At 46.7% G+C, this 27,241-nt stretch overlaps 1 protein-coding gene across 1 annotated transcript in view; it reads left to right on the top strand.

Annotated features, from left to right (window-relative positions):
* PITPNC1 (phosphatidylinositol transfer protein cytoplasmic 1) overlaps nt 1-27,241 on the top strand; it is a 239,116-nt gene that overhangs the window by 112,913 nt on the left and 98,962 nt on the right. The window contains exons 2-4 of the mRNA XM_036116160.2: nt 9,522-9,670; nt 21,238-21,326; nt 22,270-22,277. Coding sequence (XP_035972053.1) covers nt 9,522-9,670; nt 21,238-21,326; nt 22,270-22,277 — 246 coding nt within the window. The remainder of the gene's footprint in view (nt 1-9,521; nt 9,671-21,237; nt 21,327-22,269; nt 22,278-27,241) is intronic.

The raw sequence follows: 27,241 nt of genomic DNA, 5'->3' as shown, positions 1-27,241 counted from the left end.
AGAGCCAGTGTTGGAAGCGGCAGATCAAATGTGCACTCTTACTTTTCCTACACTGTAAAGAATGCCGTCACCCTCCTGTACTGGGGCAGGTAGATTACACCGAGTGTCCTGGAATCCATTTGCGGGGTTGTGTCTACCAGGGGCACAGTTATGCTTACACCAGCACGAAGCCTGTCCTGAGCGTTACATTGCTCCATTTCTCTTCAGTTCAGTTCAAAACTTAGGACGGCTGAAGCATCGGTGGATGATGCTGTTTATATGAGTTTGTCACAAAAGGGGGATTTTTTTTTTGAATTAAATATCCATAACCCAGCTCCTTCTTGAATCTTTTTTTATCAGCTTTTTCATTCCTGCACCCTGGCATAATGACACGGGTATTACGTAAACAAGACACCTCAGAGGGCTGCTTATAAAAATCCAGGAGAAAAGATAAATATGTGATGAAACACTGATATCTTGAAAATATGAGCTGCAGGTTTGTATTTTCTTTGTGGGATCGGATATTGGTTTTCGTGGTTTATTGACCTGGCAGGGAGAGATCTGACGAAACACCCGAGAACCTTACACCTTTTTTTTTTTTTTTTTTGAAACCTCCTTGTCTACATGGAGAAATCTGGACATCGAATCAGAAAGCCAGAAAGACTAAGGGGTTATCAGTCGTGTCCTTGCAGAACCCAAATCAGATCCAGCCCTTGGAAGTAAAAACACATGTTGCCTTCCCCAAAGAAATTGGCATCGGTCTTTCTGTAGCGTTCGTTGCAGAACTCCAGGCTGACTAGTAAATGGAGGGGTGAGGTCGTGAAATGTAACGGTCATGTTCAGTAAGGAGCTGGTGTTTGTGTTGACTCGTGTAGAGGATGGTGGGATCAGCATGCATTTGTATTCAGTTAATCATTCTTTCCCATCTCTTAGGGTCTTTGTAAGGTGTCATAGTCAAAACCACGTTACTGGGTGCCTGGGTGGTTGATTAAGCGTCTGCCTTCGGCTCAGGTCATAATCCCAGGTTCATGGGATCAAGCCCCGCATCGGGCTCCTTGCTCAGTGGGGAGTCTGCTTCTCCCTCTCTGTCTGTGCCTCCCTGTCCTTGTGCACACTCTCAAATAAATAAATAAAATCTTTAAAAAAAAAAAGTTACTTGGGAGCAGTAGCACTGTGAATGCTCTAGAATGCTAATATTAATTAAAGACATTTAACTTTAGGGCACCACGAGCCAGACAACTAACTGGTGTGGCAGGAATCAGGATGTCGGCTCAGCTCAACACCTTCAAGTTAGCTTCCAAACCAAAGATCCATCAAATGTAAAAGTCCCTGTACTTTTAACAGAAAAGAAATTTTTTTTCCATAACGATAAAAATAGAATCACTGATAGATGGCTAGCTTGAGGTGCAAAGCAGGTGAGCCGGAAGAATGACACGTTCCCAGGCTTTTTTAAGAATTGTGATGAGGGTGAGGGGCTGAGTAAGTAGGTGATGGGGATGAAGGAGTGCACATGTCGTGATGAGCACACCGGGTGTTGTATAGAAGTGTTGAATCACTATATTGTACACCTTAAACTAAAATTACACTGTACGTTGACTCTACTGGAATTTAAATAGAAACATAAAAATAATTGAGCTGAAATAGACATCACATAAAATTAACCATCTTAACCATTTTGGTGGCATTGAGTGCATTTAGTGTTGTGCAACTGTCACCGCTGTCTGTCTCCAGAACATTTTAATCATCCCGTTACAACTGCCCATACCCCTCCCCCACCGGCAAACGCCATTCTTCTTTCTATCTCCGTGAACTTGACTAGTCTAGGTACCTCATGTAAGTGGAGGGTCCCAGGCTTTTTTACACTGGGGAAGCATTCAATCTGACTACCACCTATTCACATTTTTATAGAAGGAAAAGATAATCTTGGGCGGATGGTCCAGTGTTCTTTGGGGTTCGCGTGGCACAGGTGTGTGACAATGCCTTGTTCGGGTGTCCCTTACGGAATGGCAGCATAACAGGCAAATGAGCGCAACAGCGCTCAAGACCCAGTCCGTGCGTTGCCCAACAGAAGGAGCAATGGCTATGGCGCTTTGTGTACAATTTTACATTTGACAAAGCATTTTAATTTGTAAGTTGTTTCTCACTTGATTCTCACCATGTCCTGTGAGGTATTTTGTTGGTCCCATTTTAATGATCAGAAACTGTGGCTCAGATAAATAAATTATCTAAGGTTACAGAACTAATCAAAGGCCACATCAGGACTTTGGCTCCAGGTTTCGATTTGAAAACCCCGGTGCTTTCCACCATAGCACACTGTGAGCAATTATCACCTCTCCAGAGCCCAGGTAATCGCCAGTCCTCAGAAAAGGAAAGCTTCTCCAAGTGTATTCCTAATTGTCAGCGCTCTGCCTTGTTAGCTCAGACACACATGGAAACCCTTGCCTGACCAGCCAGCTTCCGAAGTCTTGGTGTGGCATCATGGCCTGACTCTCAGTCCCCACTGGTCTAGACTAGGGTCTAGACCAGCACAGTCCTGCAGAAGTATGGGAGGCACAAATGCAAGCCACATAAGTAATTCAAAATTTTCTAGGAGCTGCATTTAAGTAAGAAGAAACAGATGAAGTTAACTTTTTTTTTTTAAAGATTTTATTTATTCATTTGAGAGAGAGAGCATAAGCAGGGGCAGGGGCAGGGGCAGAGGGAGAAGCAGACTCCCTGCCAAGCAGACCCCGTTCTGAGCAGGGACCCAGAAGCAGGGCCCAATCCCAGGACCCTGAGATGATGACCTGAGCCAAAGGCAGACATTTACCTGACTGAGCCACCGAGGCGCCCCCCAGGTGAGGTTCATTTTAAGAAAAGATTTCAGTTACCCGATATATCCAAAATACTATCATTTCAATATGTAATCAACATACAGATTATGTGTAAAAACATGTGTTGCTGTTGTTGTTACTAAGCCTTCAAAATCCAGTGTGCATTTTACACGTACAGCAATCCCAAGTCGGATCCTAAATTTTCATTGGAGGCATCTGATCTGAATTTAAAGTTCATAAAAATTTCCAGCTGAAAAGGTAGATTCACATACCCAAGATGTTTCCACCCTATGTAACAGTTTTCTAATAGCCGAATCAAGTGTCAGTTTTAAAATTTAAATGAATTAAAACGAAAGAAAATTTAAAATTCAGCCCCTCCGTAGCACAGGCCACGTTTCAAATGCCCACTAGCCATGTGGCTATCGTGCCAGAGAGCACAGGTCTCGGTGAACAGCTAAGGCTGGCCCAGACTAGAGTACCTAGAACAGGAGGCAGCAAACTTTTTCTGTAAAGGGTCAGCTAGTAAACATTTTTAACTTTGCAGGCCATATAGTCTCAACTCTGCTGCTATATGGTGAAAGTAGCCACAGAATGAATGGGCAGAGCTGCGTTCCATGAAAACTTTATGTAAAAAACAAGCACCCCAAAATAAATAAGTAAATAAAATAAAAATAAAATAAGAGACAAGCATCCACCCACATAGTTTGCCAACCACTGGACTGGAACATTTGTCCTCCCGGTGCCTTAAGCTGTGCTATGGGTTCCAGAAAATAGCTCTAGCCCCTGGCTTTCTGAGAGGAGGTTGTTAAAAGCTAGACTCATTGTATCTCCTTCCCTGTGTGTAATTACAATTTTGGCACCGCGGGGTGTGAAGACTGCAATGCACCTGAAGATAAAACATTGCAGACTCCCTTTTCAGTGGGCATTTTGCACATCATGAGGCAATTGCTTCCATGGGCTGTGAGGCCCATGTATTGAGAGTGAAGAAAGCTGGAAGAGTTTTGACCGAAGCATGAATAGTGGTGTGAATAATGTGGCAAACTTCAAAGAGTGCCAAATTGTATCACCTCCTGCTTGTTCCTCTGTCCACACAGCCATAGAGAGACAGGCAGGAATCACGCCCACTTCACAGATGGAAAAATACATGATATTGTGTTAAGTCAGAGGGACAGATGTCTCTCGTGGTTATTAGGTTGTGTGGCATCCATCCATTTTGATGGTAAGAGCAAAAGAAGATGTACATCTTGATTCCGGGGCTGGGGCTTTGGGTGTCCTGAGTCCTGTCTTTGGGAATAACTCCATGCAGAGTCGGTCATGTTTATTAGAAAGCATTGCCTCCACGTTTGACATCCTGATGTTTAGAAATGGTATTGGGACCAATGGAGGCAGAGAAAGGGGACAGGAAGGGAGGACACAGGGATTGATTGGAAGGAAGATGACCCCCTCCCCCACCTTGGTTCTTTAGAGTGGGGAAATATGAGAGCCTGGTCTCACAGAGATCTCTGAAGCTCAGCACTTGGGGTGGGGCAATTAAGTGAAAATCAGTCATAGTTTGGGGTTCTGTTGAGCCTAACACTTTGGGTCCAATACTTGTGGCAGGGATGATGTTTCAGTCTGGGGTGGTGCTCGATTAATAAACCATATACTCAGGAGTTCTGTCTTAGGGTCACCTTTTCTAAAATCAAGGGTTGAGGTTGAACTGTATTTTTTAAAAGATTTATTTGAGAGAGAGTGGGGGGTGGAGGGCCAGAGGGAAAGAGAATTTAAGCGGACTCCCCGCTGAGCGCAGAGCCCAACACAGAGCTCGGATCTCACGACTCTGAGATCACAACCTGAGCTGGAATGAGGAGCCGGGTGCTTAACCGACTGAGCCACCCAGACACCCCGAGGTTGAACTGTGTTGAGTAACTGGATTGTGCCCAGTCGTAGAGTTTGCAGTTGTACCAACTGATGAAAATGCTCGGCTTCCCCAGGCACATTTATGCAACTGTGCCTTCCCTCCAATTTTGCAGCTCTATCAGACATGCAGCGCTGTGTGCAAGTGGGAAAGATCTGAATCCCCATGATGTTTTTTGACTGCGGAGATAATTATTTGGGGTAGCTGTTCTGATGACGGCTCACACGGAGGCTCAGCCCTGCAGCGTGGAGCTGTCTCTAATCGTGATTGCCTGTAATGATGATTACCCAAACTCTGGAATTATAACAATCGATTTTACAAAGTTAGAGCATAATTGCTCCACTCTTCCATATGTGGGCACAGTTTCAACAACTTTGATCTTTCACATGATCTCAGACTTCGGTCGTTCGGCTTCTGAAATAGCAAAGTCCAGAGGCGGCGGCTCCCGACTATCCCGTTTTTCAAAATCGTAGTGAGGCCTAGATTTGTGAAAGCGATTCCCCTGTCAGAGAAATAAGGGCGGAAATTGGGTAGAGAAGAAACAGTACAGACCCCGTGGTGTTCAAATCCCAGCTCTACCACACGGCCTGGAGAAAGTTGCCCCTGTCTGAGATCCAGTCTCCTCATTTGGAGGTCATTGTGAGCGTGAAGTCATCAGATCTGTTTGTTATTCGTTCTTTGGCTTCAAAGTCTTTTTTGTTTTTTTAAGATTTTATTTATTTGAGAGAGAGAGAGAGAGAGAGAGAGTGAGCACAAGTAGGGCGAGCGGCAGAGGGAGAAGCAGACTCCCTGCTGAGCGGGGAGCCCAACTCGGGGGCTCCATCCCAGGACCCGGAGACCATGACCCGAGCTGAAGGCAGACGCTTAACCGACTGAGCCACCCGGGTGCCCCTCTGGCTTCAAAGTCTGACGAGCCCTTCAGAACCTTTGCATTTGTCAGCCTTCCTTTGCCATACAAGTTTGTTTGGAGACGGTGATGAGGAATGTGGTATCTTCACTAAACTAGGGACAGAGCTTTGCAAAAAAACGAGTATTAAAGAGGAAAGAAAAGCCAGGCCCCGCAAAGGTGGAACATTTTGGCTTGGGCACCATGAGGTGCTGAGCAGGTGCTGATGAATGCCTTCAGCGCCTCGGCCCTGGTGGCTCTCAGCATTTAGTGTGCGTTCCAGCCAGGTCCCCAGCTTCTCTCTCCCCCAGGGTCTGGATGGCCTGGGATCCAACATTTTGAGGAGTACCCCTGGTGATTTTGAGATAGATGGTTCAACCACTATCTCTGTCCTGCCCTCTACCCTGTCCCCGAGAAACTGCCTACTGCATGCGTCTGCGAGTTAATTTGCGGTTTAAAAACAAGAACAAAACCTCTGCTTCTGGATGGCCCCCGCTCAGATGGCCACAACCAGCAGAGCAGGCCTGACGTGCTTGGGAGGGAAAGAAGTGACAGCTGCCGAGCCCTTGACCATCCCCGAGTCTGGCCTTGGGTGTCCCGCCACCCCCGGTCGTGCCACCTATGTTACTGCATCCAGCGTCTGGCGGCCGCCCCCGGACTGACGTTACCTCGGTGAGCTCAGGCAGGCATCCGCCGCGCACTGGCTCATTCAGAAGCCTCTGGAATGGTCAATGAGGCTGAGCGGCCACTGGTGAATCAGCTGCCGGCTGCCTCGGCCCGTTCCCTTTTCCACAGAGCAGGAAGCACTTGAGGAAGCCCAGGGCTGAGTCGCATCTGGCTAATGGTCCTTCTGGGTCATGCATTGTCCTTGATGCCATACATCCTTCATACGTGAGCAGGCTGCAGCTGCTAAAGACAGTCCGGTGGTAGACCTATCCCTTCTGCCAACCGCCCCCCCCGCCCCCACTAAAGCCCTTGATGGGATTTTGGTTTTAGGGGTATCTGCGTCAGAAGTAGAGTCAACACTTTAAAAACAAAAAATTGAGGCGAAAATCACAGCCCATAAAATTCATCATGTTAAGGTCAGGTCAGTGGCACCTGGTACGTTCCCTGTCTCCGGAGCCAGAACCAGAACCCTTTCATCACCTCCAAAGGAAGCCCCGCGCCCGTTGTATTCGTTTGCTGGGACCGCCAAAGCAACGCACTACAGGCTGGGTGATTGAACAACCGGAATTTGATAGCCTCATGGTTGTGGATGCCGGAAGGCCAGGACCAGGGGGTCAGCAGGCAGAGCTGGTTCCCTCTGAAGGCTGGAAGGGAAAGAGCTAGTCCATCAGTCCTTGGCTTAGAGGTGGCTGTCGGCTCCCTGTGCCGCACCATGCTGTCTTCCTTCCATCTGTGTCTCTGTGTTCGGCTGGCCCCTGTGGGTAAGGACACCCGTCCTGTTGATTAGTGCCCACCCTAAGGACTTCATTTTAACTTGATGACCTTTGTAAAGACTCCGTCTCCAAACAAGGTCACCCTTTGAGATACTGGGACTTCAACATAGGATTTTGGGGAAACACAGTTCAACCCGTAACACCCACTCAGCAGTATCAGTATGGGAACTTCATTCCTTTTTTTTTTTTTAATATTTTTTTTTTAAAGATTTTATTTATTTATTTGAGACAGAATGAGAGAGAGAGAGAGAGCACATGAGAGGGGGGAGGGTCAGAGGGAGAAGCAGGCTCCCTGCCGAGCAGGGAGCCCGATGCGGGACTCGATCCAGGGACTCCAGGATCATGACCTGAGCCGAAGGCAGTCGCTTAACCAACTGAGCCACCCAGGCGCCCCAACTTCATTCCTTTTTATGGCTAAATAGTATTCCATTGTAGGCCAACACTTGTTTTTGCACACCAAGTGCAAAGCAACTGCTGGTGCAGGCAGCTGAGCATCCTTCCTCTTAGAGGCTCCTGTGTCCATCTGCGTAAGTTGGAGTGTGATCTCACAGGTGTATCTCAAGAATCCCTGATCTGTAAACTTTTTCTTACCGTCTTCCTTCTTCTTAAAATTCATTTTTTTTTTTCTTGAGAGAGTATGAGTGGAGGGAGGGAGGGGCAGAGGGAGAGCGAGAGAGAGAATCTCAAGCAGGCTCCATGCTCAGCGCAGAGCCCGACGTGGGGCTTCATCTCAGGACCCCGGGATCATGACCTGAGGCAAAACCAAGAGTCGGACACTTAACTGACTGAGCCACCCAGGCACCCCACTGTCTTCCTTCTTGAAAGAGTCCTGGGTAGTCTTTATGAGCAAAAGTAGGAGCCAGACTTACTAAGGGGAAGCACGTCAAGCTTCTGATTGAAAATAAATTCAAAGATAGATTTTATCTTTGATTTCTCCCTCTCCATTTCCTGCTCTTATCCTCAGCATGCCCTCACGCATGCATGTGCACACACGTACACACTCATGTTAGAAGCACTTCAGGTGCAGATCATTGTGGGGAGGGGTGTGGGACAGGTAGCACTGCCCGTTGAGAAGACCCGAGCCTGCTGCTTATATTGGTTATATCATGGTTACTGGGCCTGGGTCCTAGGGCTGCCCTCAGACCAGACAGAGGCTTTTGGATTTCCTTCACACTCCCCTCCCTGCACCTGCCTCACAATGTAAGAGGGACCGTTGGAGTTGTGTGTCCTCTCAGTCTTAGAACTGACTGCATTGTTGATTTGTCCATTTCACCTGCCCCCTTAATTTAAAATCTGTTCCTCACGTTCTCTCTCTCTCTCTCTCTCTCTCAAAAATAAAATAACATAAAATCTATTTTTCTCTCTTGTGCACAGACAGGAGACCTATATCCCTGCTGGCCTGAGCTCTTTGGGGAACAATCCAGAACAACCCATCATTATTTTGTTGCAGACTCAGGCCCCTTTTCCCCTTCCCAGGGGCCTGATGATGTGACACAGTGTGTGTGTGTTCCTTCACACCAAATCTGACGGAAGGACAACAGCAGGGGGGCATCGTTTTGCCTCCTGGCTCTGAGCAGACCTCCCTCTTGCAAAAGTCATTTTACTCCCTCCTTCCTCTCTCTCTGCCTCTTTATTTTCTCCATCAAATTAGTTTTGCCACTCTGAAAGTTCACTGGGGGAAGACATGCCTATGGGCCCTGGGGTTCTCAGAGAGGCAGGAGGGAGAGTAGAACAGCTCAAAAATGCAGACAGGGCAGAGAATGTTCACATTGTCTGTTGCTCCATATTATTTTCCTGTAAGTACATGTGGCTTCTGGGACCTCGGGCTGGAAGGCTCTACACTGTGGGTGGAATTGGGCAGAAAGGAGTTAAAGACGCCGTAGACTTTTGTCATCGTGGAGTCAGTCTGGAGAATACAGGGTCTATTCATGGTGGGAGTTCAGCTGGAGTTCATTAAAGCTTCCAGGTGATTCTGATGTCCAGCCACCCTTGAGAACTGCTATTCTAGGGGACAGAGAACTTCAGGAGACTTGGAGAGTTGGAGAGAGGTGACGGAGGATATAGATGACCCCTTGTGCCCGGCAGTGCAGTTAATGAGGCAGAAAAGGGGTAGAAATAACACATCCTGGCCTGTTTGTTGCCAAACAAAATAGGACTTTAGCACCATTTAACCCCGTAGGGCCAGAATGGGATGGGGCCCTCCACTACTCCAGCCTTCCTGCTGCTGCCCATGGGTTGGGGGGCTGCCAGCCCTGAGTCTGCCAGCCACCCCGGCAAGCATCACCCCGACGGTGCAGACTGTTCACGGGAACACGCCGTATCTACACTCGACTCACAACTGATTCTCCTCCTCGCTCCGGAGGAAAAATAACACCAGGCCCATGTGTCTGCCTTCTTTTTCTGGCAGAAAGTGCTGACTGTCATTGCTTGCTACACCGTTGAGGGGCGGGGGGTGTTTTCGAAGGCAAGCTGTGGGGCTGACCTCTCTGTCACTGTCTGTTTTGTAGTACAAAATTGGACAGCTGTACATGATCAGCAAGCACAGCCATGAACAGAGCGACCGAGGAGAAGGGGTGGAGGTCGTCCAGAATGAACCGTTTGAGGATCCTCACCATGGCAACGGGCAGTTCACCGAGAAGCGGGTGTATCTCAACAGGTGAGTCATGGCAGCTGGCCATCGGCCTTTGGGCTCTCCCACCACACAGGAGCCTTCCAGCCCACCCTACTGCTGCAGTGGAGACCGTGTCTGGCATAAAAAGGTGACTTGGAAAGTCATTACATCTGCCCGTCTCCATCCACCCGTCTGGTTGCTTCCAAAACCAGAATCCCCCGCCTTCCGCAAAATCGTCCTCAATTGCATTTTCAGTAGGAGGACGTTTCTTCTTACCTTTCCTACCCGTGGGATGACATGTTAAGATGAAATCTGGTCTTAAGGAATACAGGACTTTGTGTTCCCCCCCGGTTCAGTGTCCACAGTGGGAAAGAGATGGCTTTGTTGTAGAGAAGCGTCAAAGATGGCGGTGTGCCACTGGGGTCTTGACTTGGTAAGCGTTCCACTGACTGCCGAGTGACCACTCAGGTGTTCGCAAAGGGAACTGACACAGTGACGGGCCACCTGTAACCAAAGTGATATGCAGTGCTGAGGTGGTTTCCATTTCTCAAGGGGAGCCAGCCTTCCCAAGGTAGAGGTTGTCATTGCTCCTTTGGAAGGGTAAGGAAACAAGGATTATAAACCAACACCACTCATCAGGACTGCCATTTATGCTTTGCAAAGTATATCCTTTACTCTCTTGCTGTTTTCTTACCATTAATGGCAGTTGATTATTGGAGCTTGTCTGATCTTCTCCCCACCCTCTACCCCCTTCCAGCCCATCTTCCTCCGTTCTTCTCTTCCAGGTCAGGACATTTGTAGAGTCACATGAAATACATTTTATTGAAGTGAACTGTCTGCTCCAGTGAACCAGTGTGTGACTGGTTCGGTCTTTGCTATCATTTCTATGAAGACTCTTTACCCTCACCTACGGCTTCTCCTCTTGGCCCATATGTGATTATTCAGAATGCATTTCCAACATAATAATTGGACAGTGCCTCCATTTATTTGCTGATACTCGTGAATATTTATCCATTCTCTCTGCCTTGACCATGAGACATTTCTGAGAGGAGCTGCACTGGGATTCTGCCATGCTCACACGGCCTCCACCCTCCAGCAGGCTGGCATGGACTATTCCTTCTTGATGGGAGCATTTGGGTCCTGTCACTAGGGTGTATGGAAATCTCTCAAGCTGATATCCTGACAGCAAAGACCTTGGGCTGATTAAACTGACTTGTTTTAATCTACTCAGGGATGCAGTATCAGGGAATTCCTGAGTCACGATGAAATGCAAATGAGATTGATCTTATTCATCTATTAGGAGCTGTGAATTCCCAGGATTTGGAACCAGTTCAGCCTCCAGCCAGCTGCTGATTTGCAAGAGTAGCTGAGCTCTGGGACTGGCCTGAGGATGACTTCCTTGCAGAGACCAGTTTCTCAAGATGCTGCTTTGTCATTCTTAGCGTGGAGGGTGAAAATCAAATATTGAGTAGGAATCACCTCTGTAGAGCAAACAGAAGTGAGGGTAATGTAAGAAAATGGATAGAGACCAATGGGAAATTCCATTTCTTGGCAGATGATTGCCTTTTCCCAAACTATTACTTAGGGAATGTTCCTTATGTACCAAATTAAAAAAAATTTTTTTTAGAAAACTTTATATCTTTTCCTGAAACAGAGTAAGAAGTGTCCAGCTGTCTCTGTCATGTCTGTTTTCTCTATCAAAATATATGATGTTTACTTTAAAGGAGAATAATAAACATTAGTAAGAGGGAAATTTGTTATAAATAGAATATCTGGACTTCCAGTAATAGAAACTAAAAAGATTAATGTGGACCCTCCCCCCCACCTCCTATGACAAACACAGGATGAAATATAACAATATAAAGCCAAGCTCAAAACAAAGAAAGGGAAATCCTTAGGTACGAGAAATAAAGAGGAAACACAAACCAGAATGGAAAGCAGATGAGCTAATGCTCAGGAAGCTGGGATATGTCAGAACTGACATGTAGGGGGATGTCATGCCCGTAAAGGGACAGGAAATGTGGCTTTGGGCCCCTCCAAAAGGGGAGGGGGAGCTGAGAATCATGCACAAAAATCATTCTTGACAGTCGAGTACCGAGAGAGGTTACCACTCAGAGGCACATGTTGAAAGAACTACTAAAGGTTGTACTTGAAGTAAAAGGAAATTGAACCCAAGAAAGAGGGGAGGAGCTAGAGGTAATAAGAAACAAAGAAATTGAGGGGCGCCTGGGTGGCTCAGTTGGTTAAGCGTCTGCCTTCGGCTCAGGTCATGATCCCAGGGTCCTGGGATCACACCCCATGTCGGGCTCCCTGCTCAGCAGGGAGCCTGCTTCTCTCTCTCTCTCTCCTGCTCCCCCTGCTTGTGCTCTCTCGCTGTCTCTCAAATAAATAAATAAAATCTTAAAAAAAATAAAAATTTAAAAAATAGAATTTGAGGATATAAATTATTATAGCTTTATAAAGAGCCTTGATAATCTGGTAGGGCAAGTCCCTTCTACTTACTCAATTTTTCTAAAATTGTTACCATGGATCTTAAGATTAGAAAGCCACCAAGTGATATGAAGAATGACCGAAGAAACCAAGGACATTTAACCTAGAAAAGCTGGACCCAGAGTGTGTAATGGTGTGGGCAGGTGGGAAAAGAATTAGACCTGTGTATTCTATAAGACCTCAAAAGGACCGGTTGGACCAAGACCAAGAGAGAGAATGCCAGGAGGAAGGGCTAGGTTCAGTAGAAGGAAGAAATGTTAAGTATGTGAGCCACGTGCAAACACACTGAGGTGCCTTGCAGTCAATTACATGAGCGGAGCACCCACTTATCGGGCTGTCCTTGAGCAGATTCAAGTATCAAAGAGGTGGTTAAACTAGGCATCCTTTCAGATCCTTTTCAACCCTAATTTTCTATTCTCAAAGGAAGTTGAAGACATTATCCTGACTTACCTCCAGCAGACATAAATGAATGACCAATGAAGCCCAGGAGAAAAGTATCTTCGATTCCCTTTGCACAAGTCTGAACCAGGTCCATCATTTTATAATTTAAAAGGCTCTTGGAATATTTGGAAGCGTATGGCTCATATCTTAGAACCAGGGAGATTATTGCTTTATAGTAAGAGAAAAAGAAAAAAATGTGTATGTGACATACTGTAAAATAATAAGACAGATTTCTATAATCATAAAAGAAAACCAAATCCATTACTTTGATACTCACAGGCTGAAGCCACTTTGCATTAATCATGCCCTGCATGCACAGGTCTTGGGACTGCCATGTTGGCAAGGCTCCTTCATAATTGAAATTCATTACATGGGTATTTATTGAACCTTACAATGTATAACAAATTGTTCTGGAATTGGAGAGAATCCCTTAATAAGTAAGACATGGCCCTTGCCTTCTGATCAGAGTAGGGTCCAGGCTGACTGGTTCTAGCATTTGTGAATCCATCTGTGCATCTTGTGTGTGGTGTGAGGGAGGAAAAGCTTTCCCTCAGCCCATTTAGGCTCTGTCAGTGGGGCCTGCAAATTAAACTGAAACCGACAGATGACCAGGAGAAAAGACCAAGTTTGATTCGCTGATGAACGTGGGGAGCGTCAGAAAAACGAGACTCAAATAGGCAATTAGAATTTAGGGCTTATATACCATTTTAATAGGGAGGAGGAGGAAAGGCACTTCTGGAAAAACAAATGGCTTTTATGAAAAATAAACAGGGCTTTAGGTGGATGAAGAGGAGATAGTTTTGTGACAGTGTCTGTTTAGGCAGTTTCTTATCTTGGTGCTTCCTTCTCATCTCTAGTGAGAGGAGTGAGTCTTCTTTGGTTGTGAAACTCCTGGGGGGCAGCATTTATGCATTTATGACCGTTGAATTCTTTCAGGAGGCTCTGCTCTTATGCAGATAAGGGGAGTTCAGTAGAAGCATCTTTCTGCAACTGTTGATTCTCAGATGTCTTCAGCTCCAGAGAATCCTTCTGCCCCTGTGGGTGGCATCTTGTCGACCCCTTTACCGGCCACAGAGAAGTCGGTTCTGAGAGTTGAACTGGCATTAGCTAAGATGCCCTAGTGCCCATTTACTAATTTACGCCAAGAAATATCATTGGCCCGTGAACCTGAATTCATGAGCTGGCAAAAAGTGAGTGGAGAGCGGAATTTCTTCCTCACATCAATCTATATGGGAAGCCGAATCACAGTTAGAGATTGGTTTATCACTCTATTACCCAAAGCATCTGTTAGAGACTGGAGTTACTCAAAGCCTTTGTAGGCAGAACCTTCTCTCTGAGTCTGACTTGAGCGGAAAGGACATTTCATGGAAGGATTGAGTGACCCACAGAATTATCTGCAGGCTCGAGAAGGGACGGCTATCAGGGCAGCTCCAGTGGGCCAAGGGCAGCAAACAGACCGCTCCATTCCTCCATCATCACCACAACTGCCGTGGATCGGTTCAAATTGTCCCCTTTTTTCTTTCTATCACTTATTCCAAAATCCCAACCATAAGGCATCCCATTGAGTTTCCAGTCCAGGCTCGGGCTACCAATGAGTGGGGCAGCAAAGGACTTCCAGACTGTTCTCCAAAGCGGCTGCATTTTGCATTCCCTCCAGCAATGTGTGAGGATTCCAATTTCTCCCCATAATCACTGACACTTGCTATTGTCTGTCTTTTAGATTCTAGCCATCCTAGTGGGTGTGAAGTGGCATCTCATTTTCAATTGGTTTTTCCCTCCTGACTAATGAGTGTGGAGCGTCTCTTCTTGTGCTCGTTGGCCATTCGTATGTCTTCTTTGGAGACATGTCTACAGATACCCTTTGCCCATTTTTAAAGTGGGTATCATGCCTTTTTAAAATGCCGCTCATCCTTTGATTGCTTGCCTCTCATCTCCCAGCGACTGTGGGGTGCTCCGTGCTCGGGGCCTCCCTACGGCATCTGATACGCTGCTGGGTGCGCAGTACATTTTGGCGGCTGCCTAATACGCTTGGAACGTCACGTTAGTTCTAATATGTTAGTGCATTTGGTGGTTGTCCTTGGGCCTTCGATCCAGCTCAGTTAACCAAATAAGTGGTGTTTCTTGGCTTGCCTTAAAAAATCCCAGTTCCAATTGGCATCCAGGGAAAGGAGGCAAGGTACTCATCAATCTCTGGAATAGCGATTCTAAATAAAACCCGTCGCCCAGAATCACGCGAAGATGGGGCTCTTCTTTGGTCCCCTGGCTTTCTTCTCCTCATCCGCAGCATCTCTCTGATGCCTCCCCATGAAGCCCGTGAGGGGAGGGAAGCAGGGGTGAGGGTGGAGGGGCAGTGGAGAAAAGATGGAGCCTATTTTTAGGCTTGTTTTTCAGTCATGAAGTGTCCTGTTCTTCCCCACCACGGCTGCTGGATTAATTAGGCTGTGCGAGCAGCTGCCAGTCAGGGAGGGTTGCCAGCTTATAACGGTGATTCCGCCTAATGCCTGAATCGATTTGCATGAAGACAACATTTCTCCTGTTACATGGCTCCTGCCTCCCAGGGCAGCGTCTCCTGGCCTCTGTGTCCTTGGGCAGGAGGGGGTACAGCGTCTCTAAGCTACGAATGGGGTTTGGCTGGACAAGCCCAGCCACCGGCTGGTCACTCTACCTACCAGCTCATTGGTCCAGCTCTGTGGCCGGCCTTGGGGCCTTCTCTCACGTTTCCTCTTTCTTTTCTCCCAGGTCTTCCAGATCTGCCAAGCAAGTTAATCTCATTTCTTAGATCTTGCCCAAAGTAAAGAGCTCAGTGCCCAGAGCTTGTGTGGCAGGGGGAGAGCCCACTGCCGAGGCCACAGGTCACAGAGAAATTGTCAAAGATTCTGACCTTGAGAGCTTATTCCCTTGCTCTTTTCAAAGAATCTTATGGTCGTTATTGAATATCCAGAGCCAACTGTTGTTCGTTCAGGAAATATTTATTGTTTCCTGCCGTGTGCCAGGCACTGTTGTAGGTGCGGGGCATGCAGCAGTGAACAGAACAGAGATCCCTGTCCTGGGGCATCTTTCCTTCTAGTTGGGAGGGACCGTGCACAATAGCCGTAATGTATACGAACATCAAATAGTTTAGAATATTTAATCTTACAGGGGCGCCTGGGTGGCTCAGTCGGTTAAGTGTCCAACTCTTGATTTCGGCTCACGTCACGATCTCAGGGTTGTGAGATCGAGCCCTGTGTCTGGCTCCTCGCTGGGCAGGGAGCTTGCTGCTTCCTTAGGATTCTCTTTCTCCCTCTCCCTCTGCTCCTCCCTCCCTCTCTGCCCTCTCCCCACTCATGTGTGCTCTCTCTCTCTCTTAAAAAAAAAAAAAAAAAAAGAATATTTAGTCTTACATATTGTATGTGAATATTCAATATGTAAATATTGAATATAATATTAAATACGTGAAATTGATTGATAGTATTTTATGTACTGGAGGAGTAGAGCATGTAAGGGACTTCTTCCAAACATACCTTTCAGTCCATGCTATTCTGTTCTGTTCTCATCTCAGTCCTTAAGAACATGCCAGAGGTTCTTATGCTGCCAGGATCCCTCCCTCCTGCTCCCTCATTCACCTTCTCCCATGGGAACTCCCAGGAACAGAATGTACGCCTCTTGGCTGGATCTTAAAGAGCCAGAGCATCCAGTCAGGCATGTGCCACCTTGGCCCCACCTCATTCCTGACCAACGCTGTTGACACATGTGGCCTGCTCCCCTCCCTGGGTGCTTCTCCGCATGCGAGCCACGTTACCATCATGCTCTCCAAGCAGAGCCTTCCAAGAACTGACACGGAGGAGGCCCCCTTTTCCCGGAACCCCAACGCAAACTGCCCTTCTAAGTAGGGAGAGTGGGGGTGGGGGTCCAAGTTCAAGGAACTCCCTGTGGGCGAAGCCCCAGCAGCCATGCTTCTCACAGGTGATGCCTCTGGTCTGGAAATTCTGCTCCTCTCTTTGCTGCCATGTAAAGAATTACATTAAGAGCCGAACTAAAAGAGCCGCCAGAACAGCCATTAAGAAGAGTAAGTGAATAAATCACAGCAGCTGGAGAAGAAATGTAAAGACCTCACAGGTCACTGGGTAGATACAATTGATTATTATTAAATAATCATCAAATGCCAGGTGTGAAATCAAAGGTCAGAATATCCCTCCTGGACCCGTGGAAAATGAGGTTGTAAGAGGTAGATTAGTCCTTTTTAAAAGTCACGTAAGTGGGCTGACGGTATTTGAACCTAATCTCAGCACAGACGGCGGCAGGTTGCAGGGACCCCGTGGAGGAGAAGAGCCCAAGTGAAGGGAGCTCAGAGGGGTTGTCCTTCTGCTGGGGGAATGTTTTAAGTCCAAAAGGTGATTGATTATAGCGCTGCGTATCCTGCATGAGTTGGTGGATAGAACAGCTAAAATCAAGATGCTAGTGAAGACCATCATAATTCTGATCCCTGTTGAGAAAATGAAATTAGACTCCATTTAGACCACATTTGGCCTAATGATATTCAGTGCCTCCTGGTGCCAAAAGATATTCCCAAATGAGCATAAATTGCAAAGAGAGATTAGATACCAGGGCGAATCTGGTGATAATCTGGATAGCAAAGTGCCAGAAGCTTCTAACGGAGGGACCGTTTAGGTTTCCGTTCCGGACGCTCTTTATGGAGTCAATAAACACTCTTAACCTGAGACCAGTTCAGATTCTGCCTAACGGGGCCTCCTTATCCAGGTCGTTTGTAATTGAGGGAGGCCTCGGAAATACACGAGGAGGTTGTGGTGACTATATCCACTTACGTCCAGGGCCGGGTTTCCCAATCTTGGCACTGTTAATATTTGGAACCAGATAATTCTTTGCTGTAGGGGGGCTTTCCTGAGCATTGTAGGATGTTGAACAGCACCCCTGGCCTCTCCCCACTAGATGCCAGCGGTGTCCTTGCCCCCCTTCCGCGACCTCCCAGTTGTGACAAACAAAAATGTTTCCAGACTTGGCCAAATGTCCCCCCCCACACACACACTGGGGGGGGGGCAGAATTCCCCCTCTGCCCCGTTGAGAACCGCTGCTCTAGGTTGACCACCATTCCAGTTTGCCCAGGACTGAGGAATTGTAGCATGGAGGGCCTTTGAGTGCTGCAAGCAGGACAGTCTCACGGAGGCTGGGACCAGGTGGCCCCCTGGCTGTGTCATTGACGTGTTCTATATCATACTAAAGTTTAAAAGGGAAAACCAAATGTTTTAAAACCTCTGTCTTGGGGGTATTGACAAAGGCGTTTGGGAAACAGTATCATTCCACATCAGCACGTTTTCCGATTCTGTAAAGGCTTCAGAGTTTTGACCACCTTTTTCCTCAGGGTCGCTAAAGCCGGAGCGGCAGTGACGGGGGCTGTTGGAAGGTCTGGTCCCGGCCAGTGGACCAAGAGGACATGATTGCAACCGTGCTGCCATTCTGGAAAAGAGACTCTTGTCTGACAGCTGGGAGTGAGTTTGAGTGACAGACTTCTCCTTAGAATTGTAGGCTGTGTGACAGTATACATCATGGAAGTGACAGCAGTGGGGACTAATTTAATTCCATTTTCCTTTGCAGCCCTGATAAATCATTGCCACAGGGAAAAATAAATTTTACTTCCTCAGACAAAAACGATTTGAATAATGATGTGCTCTGGGCAGAGTGGGGGGGCTGAGAGAAGGTCTGTTAATGGGCTTAAATCGTGTCATGGAACTCGTTGCTGACGCCTCCTGCACCTGGCGTGGTGGCTGGCTTATACTGGGAGGGTCTTCTTCCCGGACTCCTCGGAAGAGTCCCGTAAGATGCTATCAGCCATCTTGGCTGAACGTTGTGGGGTTTTTTAGGGCGTCTCTTTGGAAGAGGTGATTGATTACGGTGCTGCGTATCCTGCAGGACTTGGTGGATGAGACACGTAAAAATGGAGATTCTAGAGGCTGGGGTCCTGACTGCAGACAAATAGGAAAAAAAAGTCTCAACATGAATGGAAAATTGCCACTGTTTTTCATCCTCCTTCCAGAAAATGCTTGTTGCTTAGGAATGTGGTTTTGCTGGGAGGCTTTTTAAGTGATAAAGGGAGTGATTTATGGAGGAAGGGGGCTTGGGCCCCCAGAACGCTATGCATGAGGAGCCTAATGCATCTGGGGAGGGGTGCAGTGGAGGTAGAACCCCTCCCCCAACAGTGGGGACAGTGGGGAACGGGTCCTGATGCCTGTAGGGAGACATACACACTTTGTCTAAGCTGAAGAATGCCGAGCTTTCTTTGGGGGGAGATTCTACAGTTCTGGTTCAGTCCGCTAAGAGCACAAGGAAACCACTTGCCCTGTGAGTAGACCACGTCTTCCTGCACCACCCACTGCCGGACATCGCCCTGGGCTGGGGGGCAAAAAGGAGGGAGCCCAGGGGAAGGTGCGTTCCTGCCCGCTTCCCGCAAGCAAGCCCAACGCGATTTTCCCACTCTAGACGTCCACCCTGGTTGCTGTCCAACTCCAGCGACCGAAAGAATAAATCAAAGGTAAAAGCTATAAAAACCCCCGCCAGGAAGCAGCCCCTTCCTTTCGAGCGGTGTGAACGTCAGGTAAATGAGCAGTTGCCGCCGAGATGATTTTCTAGGAGTGAGACGTTCTGCATTAGAGCCGTGACAATTGTGCTGTGGGTTATAAAACGGCTCCCCGCTCGCGCCACCCAGCCCGCCCGAGAGCCGTGGCCTCGTCTGACACTCACCCAGCTTCAGGGGACCTTCGAGTCCCCATTTGATTTAACCCTGATAAACGGCCCAGAGCTTTGGGTTAGGTCCGGCCAGCCATTGGAAGTACAGATTCGTCTTCTTAAAAGCAGGTCCTGGACACCGTCAGAAATCAGAGAAACAATTTGAGAAGACGTACAAGATGCACGGTATTTTTCTGGCTCTGGTTGTCATTTAAGCTCCCTGTCCAAGAGGGGTTGGGGATTTGGGGGTTCTAGTAGCTCGATGTCCCCGGTTCCTAGTTCTGTCGGCTTGGAACTCAGAAGTGCTCCGTGATGAGCTTTATTACCGACATGCTGCTTCAGGAGCCGAGTCTGCGTCATCTGAGGGTCTGGAGTCCTGCTAGGCCTTGGAGGCCCAGGCACTTGGCTGTAGGCACCAGAAGAGGAAAGAACTACAATAGTGGCCTCTGGAAAGACACAACCCGCCCCAGGCATAGCGCTGGGGGGGGGGGCGGGGGGACATAAAGTCATGCAGGCATATTTAAGGAATGTATGATCCTATATATTTAAATGTAATAGGGAATTCTCTGGGCCTGTACTGTGCTGTAGAGTTGGCCCCTGAAGGGAAACAAAACAAAATAAAAAAAAACTTCATTAGTCTTTGGTTTACAAAAGTTCTTGAGACCTGTGCCCCCCGGGTTTTCTTTGTTTTAAGAATTTGTTTTCTGCGACTGGCTGACTGGCTGCCCGGGTTCCTGCTCCTGTCTTATTCTCCAGTGGCTATCCCAGCAAATCCTCCCAAGCTGGGAGGCTTAAGACCACACAGATGTGTCGTCTCTCAGTCCTGGAGGCCAGACGTCTGAGATCAAGGTGTTGGCGCTGTTGGCTCTTTGCAGGGGCTCGGACCAGCTTCTCCCTCCCAGCGTCTGGGGTCTGCGGCATCCTTGGCTGCGTCCTTGCAGTGTGTGCCTCTGTCTTAACGTGGCTTCCCCGCTCTGTGTGTCCCTGTCTCCAGATCTGCCTCCTCTCTCTCTCTCAGGAGGACACCAGTCCCTGGAGTGAGGACCTGCACCCTAAATCCAAGGGGATTCCACCTTGAGGTCCTTAATTACATCCTCACAAGTCCTGCTGTTCAAATAAGGGTAAATTCGCAGGTGCCGGGGGTTAGGACAGGGACAGATCTTTGGCAAGGGACACAAGTCAACGGACTGCAGTCATCGAGGGGCTATATTTTGTTATTCTTCACATCTCTACAATTGTGACTGTCTGCTACTTTAGTTCATTTTTAAAACCTCACTCTTGGGACGCCTGGGTGGCTCAGTTGTTAAGTGTCTGCCTTCCGCTTGGGCATGATCCCGGGGTCCTGGGATCGAGCCCCGCATCGGGCTCCCTGCTCAGCGGGAAGCCTGCTTCTCCCTCTCCCACTCTCCCTGCTTGTGTTCCTTCTCTCGCTTTGTCTCTTTCTGTCAAATAAATAAATAAAATCTAAAAAAAATAAAATAAAACCTCACTCTTGCAGATTGTTAAGCTGACACCTGGCTCTACCATTTGCCTCTGTCCCCTTCCGTACTGGGGCTTAAACATTGCGTCCTATCACTTCTGCCGTGTGACTCCTAGGAGACCAAGGCCAGGCTGGCCAAACCCTCCCAACAGGGCACCTGCCAGGCGCTGAAATCTCATGTCCATGTAAATCAAATCATAGAGGAGAGGCTAACAATACTATGAACTGCCACCCCCACCACCACCACCAGGCTGTCGTCACCTGCCTTCCGACATTTTAAGAGCATATGAATAATGCACAGAGAATGGTGAACTCTGGCAAAGACCAGAGGGGTGGGGAAGGGATGACTTGTGGAGAGAAGGACTGCCTAGGAGAGCCTCTGCTTTCTCTAGCAGTTTATCCAGGAAGGTGTGGGCAGCACGTGAGGCTCTGGGCAGACTCTTTCTAATGGTCTTTTTTTTTTTTTTTTTCTCTTTCCTCTTAGCAAACTGCCTAGCTGGGCTAGAGCTGTTGTTCCCAAAATCTTTTATGTTACAGAAAAGGCTTGGAACTATTATCCCTACACAATTACAGGTAAGTCCTGTTTATAACCCGTATGTCACATGTAGCAATAGGACCTAGTGGTAGCCAGATTTCACTGATTTAGGGTTTATTATCCAAACAGGGACTTGGGAGAGCCCTGTGGTATCTGCCCGTCACCTTTTGCCTTCATCTTTTTAGGTCAGTGCTTTTTCTAGCAGGTAGGAATTAAGATAAACCATCCCGTCTTCTTTTTGAAAGTGATTGTAGTAAATACCTTATGGAGAAGGAAGGTGAAACTCTTTTTAGTGATAAATCAAACAAGTTGTTTATTTTGATTTATTTTACAGCCCCTCCCCCAAAGAGCCCCACTCCCCACCCCCAAACCTTAACTATAATTTATGTAAAAGGTTCTATTGGGTCTCTCTGCCCCGAACTACTTCCTTTGCAGTGGGATAATATAATTTTAAGCTCACCTTCCCTCTCACATGTAATAAACTCTGTGCTGATACTGATCTAGAAACTGTGGCCCCCAAATCTGGAAGGTTTGGTTCTTGCCCTCAAACATGAAAACTTGAGATCCCACTTGAATGTCATCATAACAAGCTCTTCTTATTGGTTATAAAAGCTGCTTTTCCACTTAAAAGATTTCCTTTGTGGTTAATGAAATGCTCCACTGGAATTATTAGTCTTTAATTCTGCCTTTATAATGCCAACTCTTTGGTTTTTAATTAGCCACAAACCTGTAGGCTAATTGAATCTTGTCTACAGTGCTTATCTGCCCAACCACAAAAGTATCAGCTGAAAGAGTTTCAAGAGCAAATATGGAGATATTTATGAAAGTTCAATTTTTGGAATGTTTCTTTAACATATTTTTAATATAATTCACCAGTATTTGTTAGTTCTATGGTGTTATTTTGTATATAAGCATGGTCTGAATCATCATTTTGTCTCTTTTTTTCTTTTCTCTCTTGCCCAAATGAACATCTGGGACCAGAATACACAGTAAGTTTCATTTAATCATTTTTAAATATTCAGCTTAAGATCAGTGGAGTAATTTGAACTTCCCGGGTACTTCTCATTTTATCCATGTAATAAAAAAAATAGAGAAATAATTTAGAATCAGAAATATTTAAATGTAGGCTATTACGTAGTTATATATAATGTACTCACTGGCATGGTCTCATTTGTTCAAGAATATGAATGTTAATTTAAAATGCCTTGATAATCACTTTACATAATTAACTTTGTCTTGTATTTTTAAATAGCTTGACTACTCTACTTGCGATAGTTCACTGTAATAGAACAGTTTCTAGAAACATGGTTTTATTAAAGTGATGATAGTAGCTACTGATGGAAGGCAGGGCTTATACCTACAAGATGTGACCTGATCACTTATCAGAGGACCTTGTAACTAGAAAGACGTTCATTCAGATTAAAAAAAAAAAATTTTTTTTTTTAATTTAAGTAATCTCTACACCCAATGTGGGGCTCAAATTCACAACCCCAGGATCAAGAGTTGCATGGTCTATTGATGGAGCCAGCCAAACACCCCTCATTGAGATTATTTTCCTCTGAGCTCTGGATTGGACAGTCTTGGTGACTTGATAAAAATCATTTAATTTCTTCCTATCCTAAGGCCTCTAGAGTCAATACTTAACACTAAAAAAAGGGACCCTAGAGTATCATTGCACTGTGGTATTTTCGTGTGGATCATTTTCCTCAACGGCCAACAGGTCAAGTTGTCATAACAAGACAATGGTTAACTGAGTTGTAACAGGGGTTGAGTGTTTGGTCTTAATCAAAACAGCCAAAGGAAAGAGAGGTGGTTAGAGAGAAATGGGAGAAAGTGATTCTCGTTGTGTCGTTGGCATGAGTCTGGTACCCTGCACATAGTGGGTGCTCAAGAAAGAGTTCTTGCATGGCAGAAGGAATGCCTGAGGCCAAGACAGATCATCTCAACGGACAAGAGTAGAAGGGTCACTGGCTTCGGAGTCAGATAGGCCTGAGTGTCCTCTGGCTTTGGCTCTGCCACTTTCTGCCCAAAGTTCTTAAGCAATTGACCCCCTAGTTGCCAGTTCTTGAACTCATGTTAGTCCATGACCATGTTCTCACCTGTCCTTTGCAAAATGAAGAAAATAGGAATAGTGTTCCAAGTTGTGCATAAAATTAAATTTATTTCACTTAAAGTTTCCTTTCAGGGGAATAAATTACATCCCTCATTTGTGGGTATTAAAATGTCTTTTCTTTTATGAAATGAGAGGAATATATATAGCATTTCCTCCCTAATGTCCATAACTTTGGGGGAAAAAAAGAGCAATTCTATGGCAAAATACAAATTTTGCATTTTAGAAGTAAAAGCAGCTTGAGTTCTCTGAACCAGTTTCTTCATCTCTAAAGTTGGAATAAACCCTCTTTCATAGAGCCAGTAGTAGAAGGATTCAGTGATCTAAGAGACTTTTTCTGGAGGCACCTGGCTGGTTCAGTCAGTTAAGCCTCCCAACTCTTGATCTCAGGGTTGTGAGTTCAAGCTCCACATTGGGCTGCACGCTGGGCGTGGAGCCTACTCAAAAAAAAAAAAGGACTTTTTCTGTAAAGGGTCATATAGTAAATATTTTCTGCTTTGTGGGCCAGCTTCCGTCACTGCGAAAGCAGCCATAGACAATATGTAAAGATATTGGCCTGGTGGCATTTCTCCAGGCGGCAGGCCAAATGTGGCCCCAGGCTCTAGTTTGCTAACCCCCGATGTACACAACTGCAAGCATGTTGCCTCTACATGGCAGGCAACTATCCCCAGTTCCGTGGCTTCTAGCAATTGCACAGTCTCTACGAGGAACACGTTGGTATCTTTTGAATCCTGCTTCTATTAACAGTTGTGCAAATTACCTCCCTTTAAGCCTCTACTTCATCATTCTGTAAGTGGGGAAATGTAGTAACTATCTCATAAGGGTGATGTGAAGATTATATTAAGTAATCCTCATGAAATTTTAGCCTAGTCCTTGGTGCCTGGTAAATGCTCAATAAATGTTCATTGCTATTATTTATTGTGCAATGCTAGAAGCTGCTGTCATTACAATGGGAGTGCTGTGAGCAAATAAATGGGAATATATCTTGGTGTCCTTCAGTGCAGACTGGGCACCAGTTATTAGTCTGGATGGCACTAATTGTCTAGGATGTGATTTGATTTGAATGATATCTGATGTTATCCCCAGTTCCTACTTCTCCAAAAGCTTGTACATGGAGTTTTCATTTGAAATGTAATCAGTAGTTACAGGGACAAGAGAATTCATGTCCCTACAACTATGCAAGGGCAGTTATTTGCCTGATGAGCCTCAGAATTAGGTCACCTTGACTTGACCCAAAACTGGTGGCACTTACTCCCCATAAGCCAGTGATGCGTCGTACCATGGAATGTGGGGGTGATTAACAGAGAAATGAAGTCTGAAAAATGTTTGACATTGTGTTCATTTTTTAAGAATATGTATTATAGTACTGAAGTTCCAAAAACAGAGTGCAACAGAATGAAAACCATAGCTCCCGACAAAGCCATCCGCACTGGGATGCACCAAGGCACCCCTCCTGTGGAAGGCTTTCTGACCCGCCTCCGTTACCTTGAACTTGGTCTCCTGTGCCGATCTCTGTGCAGGCGATGGAGGATTTCTCAGGGGTCGTGGCCTTTCCTTCTGTCTAGCCTCCGCCCCACAGGACTCCTGGAGTTCTAATCACACAGCTCGGACTTTCAAAGGGCCATGTGATTTTATTTCTGTTTGAGGAAACATTGGGACAGAACGTAAAGAAGTTAGCTATGGTTGTATTGTCTCATACTCGCCCCCTTCTGTTTGACTCCAAGTATTCCTTGATCTCTTCTAGGTCCTTATTTTTCTTGTTTTTGTTTTTTGTCAGTTCCTCCCTAATGCAATCCTGGGGTCATGTTTTAGGGCTGCCGAAACAAAGTACCACAAAATAACACGAGCTTATTGTCTCACGGTTCTGGAAGCTTGGGAGTCTGAATCTGTCGTTGACAGGGCTGGGCTCCCTCTGGAGCCTGTAGGGGCAGAATGCTTTGCCTCTTCCAGGCTTCTGGTAGCCCCAGGTGATTGCTGGCTGGGGACTGCATCACTATAATTTCTGTCTGTCTTCACATGGCGTCCTCCTTGCTGTCTCTCCTCTTCTTACAGGGACACCAGTCCTATGGGATTAAGGACCCACCCAATTCCAATATGACCTCATCTTAATTTAAATAATTCCATCTGTAACAACCTTAATTCCGAATCAGATCACATTCTGAGGAACTGGGGTTAGGACTTCAACATATATCTGGACATTGCCGGGCATGGTGGGGGAAGAGCACACACCTAATTCAACCCATAACACCATCTTTCAGTTTTAGCTTAACAGCCATTTATTAAGCACCGACAAGGTAACGCATCATGGGAGTAGGTTGCCTTGAGTAATAACCCCTGCCTTTTGGGGAGTCACAATCTTGTGGGAAATAGCTAAACATTCCAGTGGCAGTGACCAGCAAGGCATAGGGTTTTCTGGAGGCAAGATGGGACAGGCCATCATTCAGCCCAGAGGGCAGGCTTGTACCGGACCTGCCCACGGAGCTGGATGAGCTCGGAGTGGGGCTGACAGCAGAAACTCATACCAGCAGGCAGAATGAATGGCCCTGGGCACTCCAGCCAGACAAGCAATTGCAACGTGACAAGAAGGGCCCTGGTCTCTGGACTGGGGCCCTGAGCTTCAGGGACAGGGCTGTAATCCTCAGGGAGGTGTCCAGGTAAGAACGGGACACAGCCATCTTTCACACGTGACTTGATCATAGATTCAGGAGTGATAAAGTTGCCAGCCTTAGCAAGTGAAAATACCGAATGTCCTGTTAAACTTGAATTTTCAGATTGATAGCAAATAGTTTTTAGTATCTCCCAAATATTGCATAGAATATACTTCTCCTGAAAGATTACTCATCTTCTAGGTTTTTGTTTTTGTTTTCGTTCCCTGGCAACCCTAGGGGAGGAGGGGTAGCAAGGGGGCAGAACTGGTCTGAGAGACTCAAGTTCAACTATCTGGGTATAAGAACAGGGGCACATTGCTGGGCCAAAGGGAAAGGAAGAGAGGGAGTTGTATAACCCAGGAACTTGTCCTGACGTGAACCATGTCAACACTGAGGTGAATCAAATGACCTGTCAGAACAACATAAGTACTTCCGGCCTCAGATTTGGCTCAGAAAGTGAAGTGGATTGAAGAGGGTGGAGTTAGGGAAGATTCGGTGCGAGCAGATGAATTCGTAACTGTCAGTATTTCCAGGAAAATCTGTGCTAAGTGCTATGGTTGAAGCCCAGAGCGTTGTAGAGAGGAGAGAGAAATTCTCCCTGGAGCAAATAGGGAAGATTTCCTGGAGAAGGTGGAATCTGAGCGGGACCTTAGGGATAGTAGAACCTAGAGACACCTGCTCTGTCTTAGTTTGGGCTGTATAATAAAACACCATGCACAGGGTTGGCTTAAACAACAGACATTTACTTCTCACAGCTCTGGAGGCAGGGAAGTCCAAGGTCAAGGATATCCTCTGATTCAGTTCCTGGAGAAAGCCCTCCTCCTGCTGTGTCCTCACAGAACTAGGAGAAACAGAAAGCAAACCATCTGATTTCTTCTCATGAGGGCATTCATCCCATCCTGAGGGCCCCACCCTCACGCCCGCATCTAAACCGAATTACCTCCCCAAGGCCCCACCTCCCATTACCATCACATTGGGGGGTCGGGGCTTCAACGTCTCAATATGGGGCAGGGGACACAGTCCAGTCCAGAGCGTGCTCTCCCCAGGCCCAGTGGGCCAGTGCTGTTGCTGGATCCTGGACACTGGGAGGGCAGGTCCTGGTGGCTTTGAATGTCAAGCAAGGTCTGTATTTCATTCTCCACAGGGAAGCAACATTTTCCCCGGCTAGTTCACTTTGATTTTCCATCCTAAACAT

This window comes from Halichoerus grypus, chromosome 2 (genome assembly GCF_964656455.1).
Source record: "Halichoerus grypus chromosome 2, mHalGry1.hap1.1, whole genome shotgun sequence".
Classification (NCBI taxonomy): Eukaryota; Metazoa; Chordata; class Mammalia; order Carnivora; family Phocidae; genus Halichoerus; species Halichoerus grypus.
Note: the sequence above shows the minus strand (reverse complement) of the source record. Positions and strands in the feature narration are given on the sequence as shown.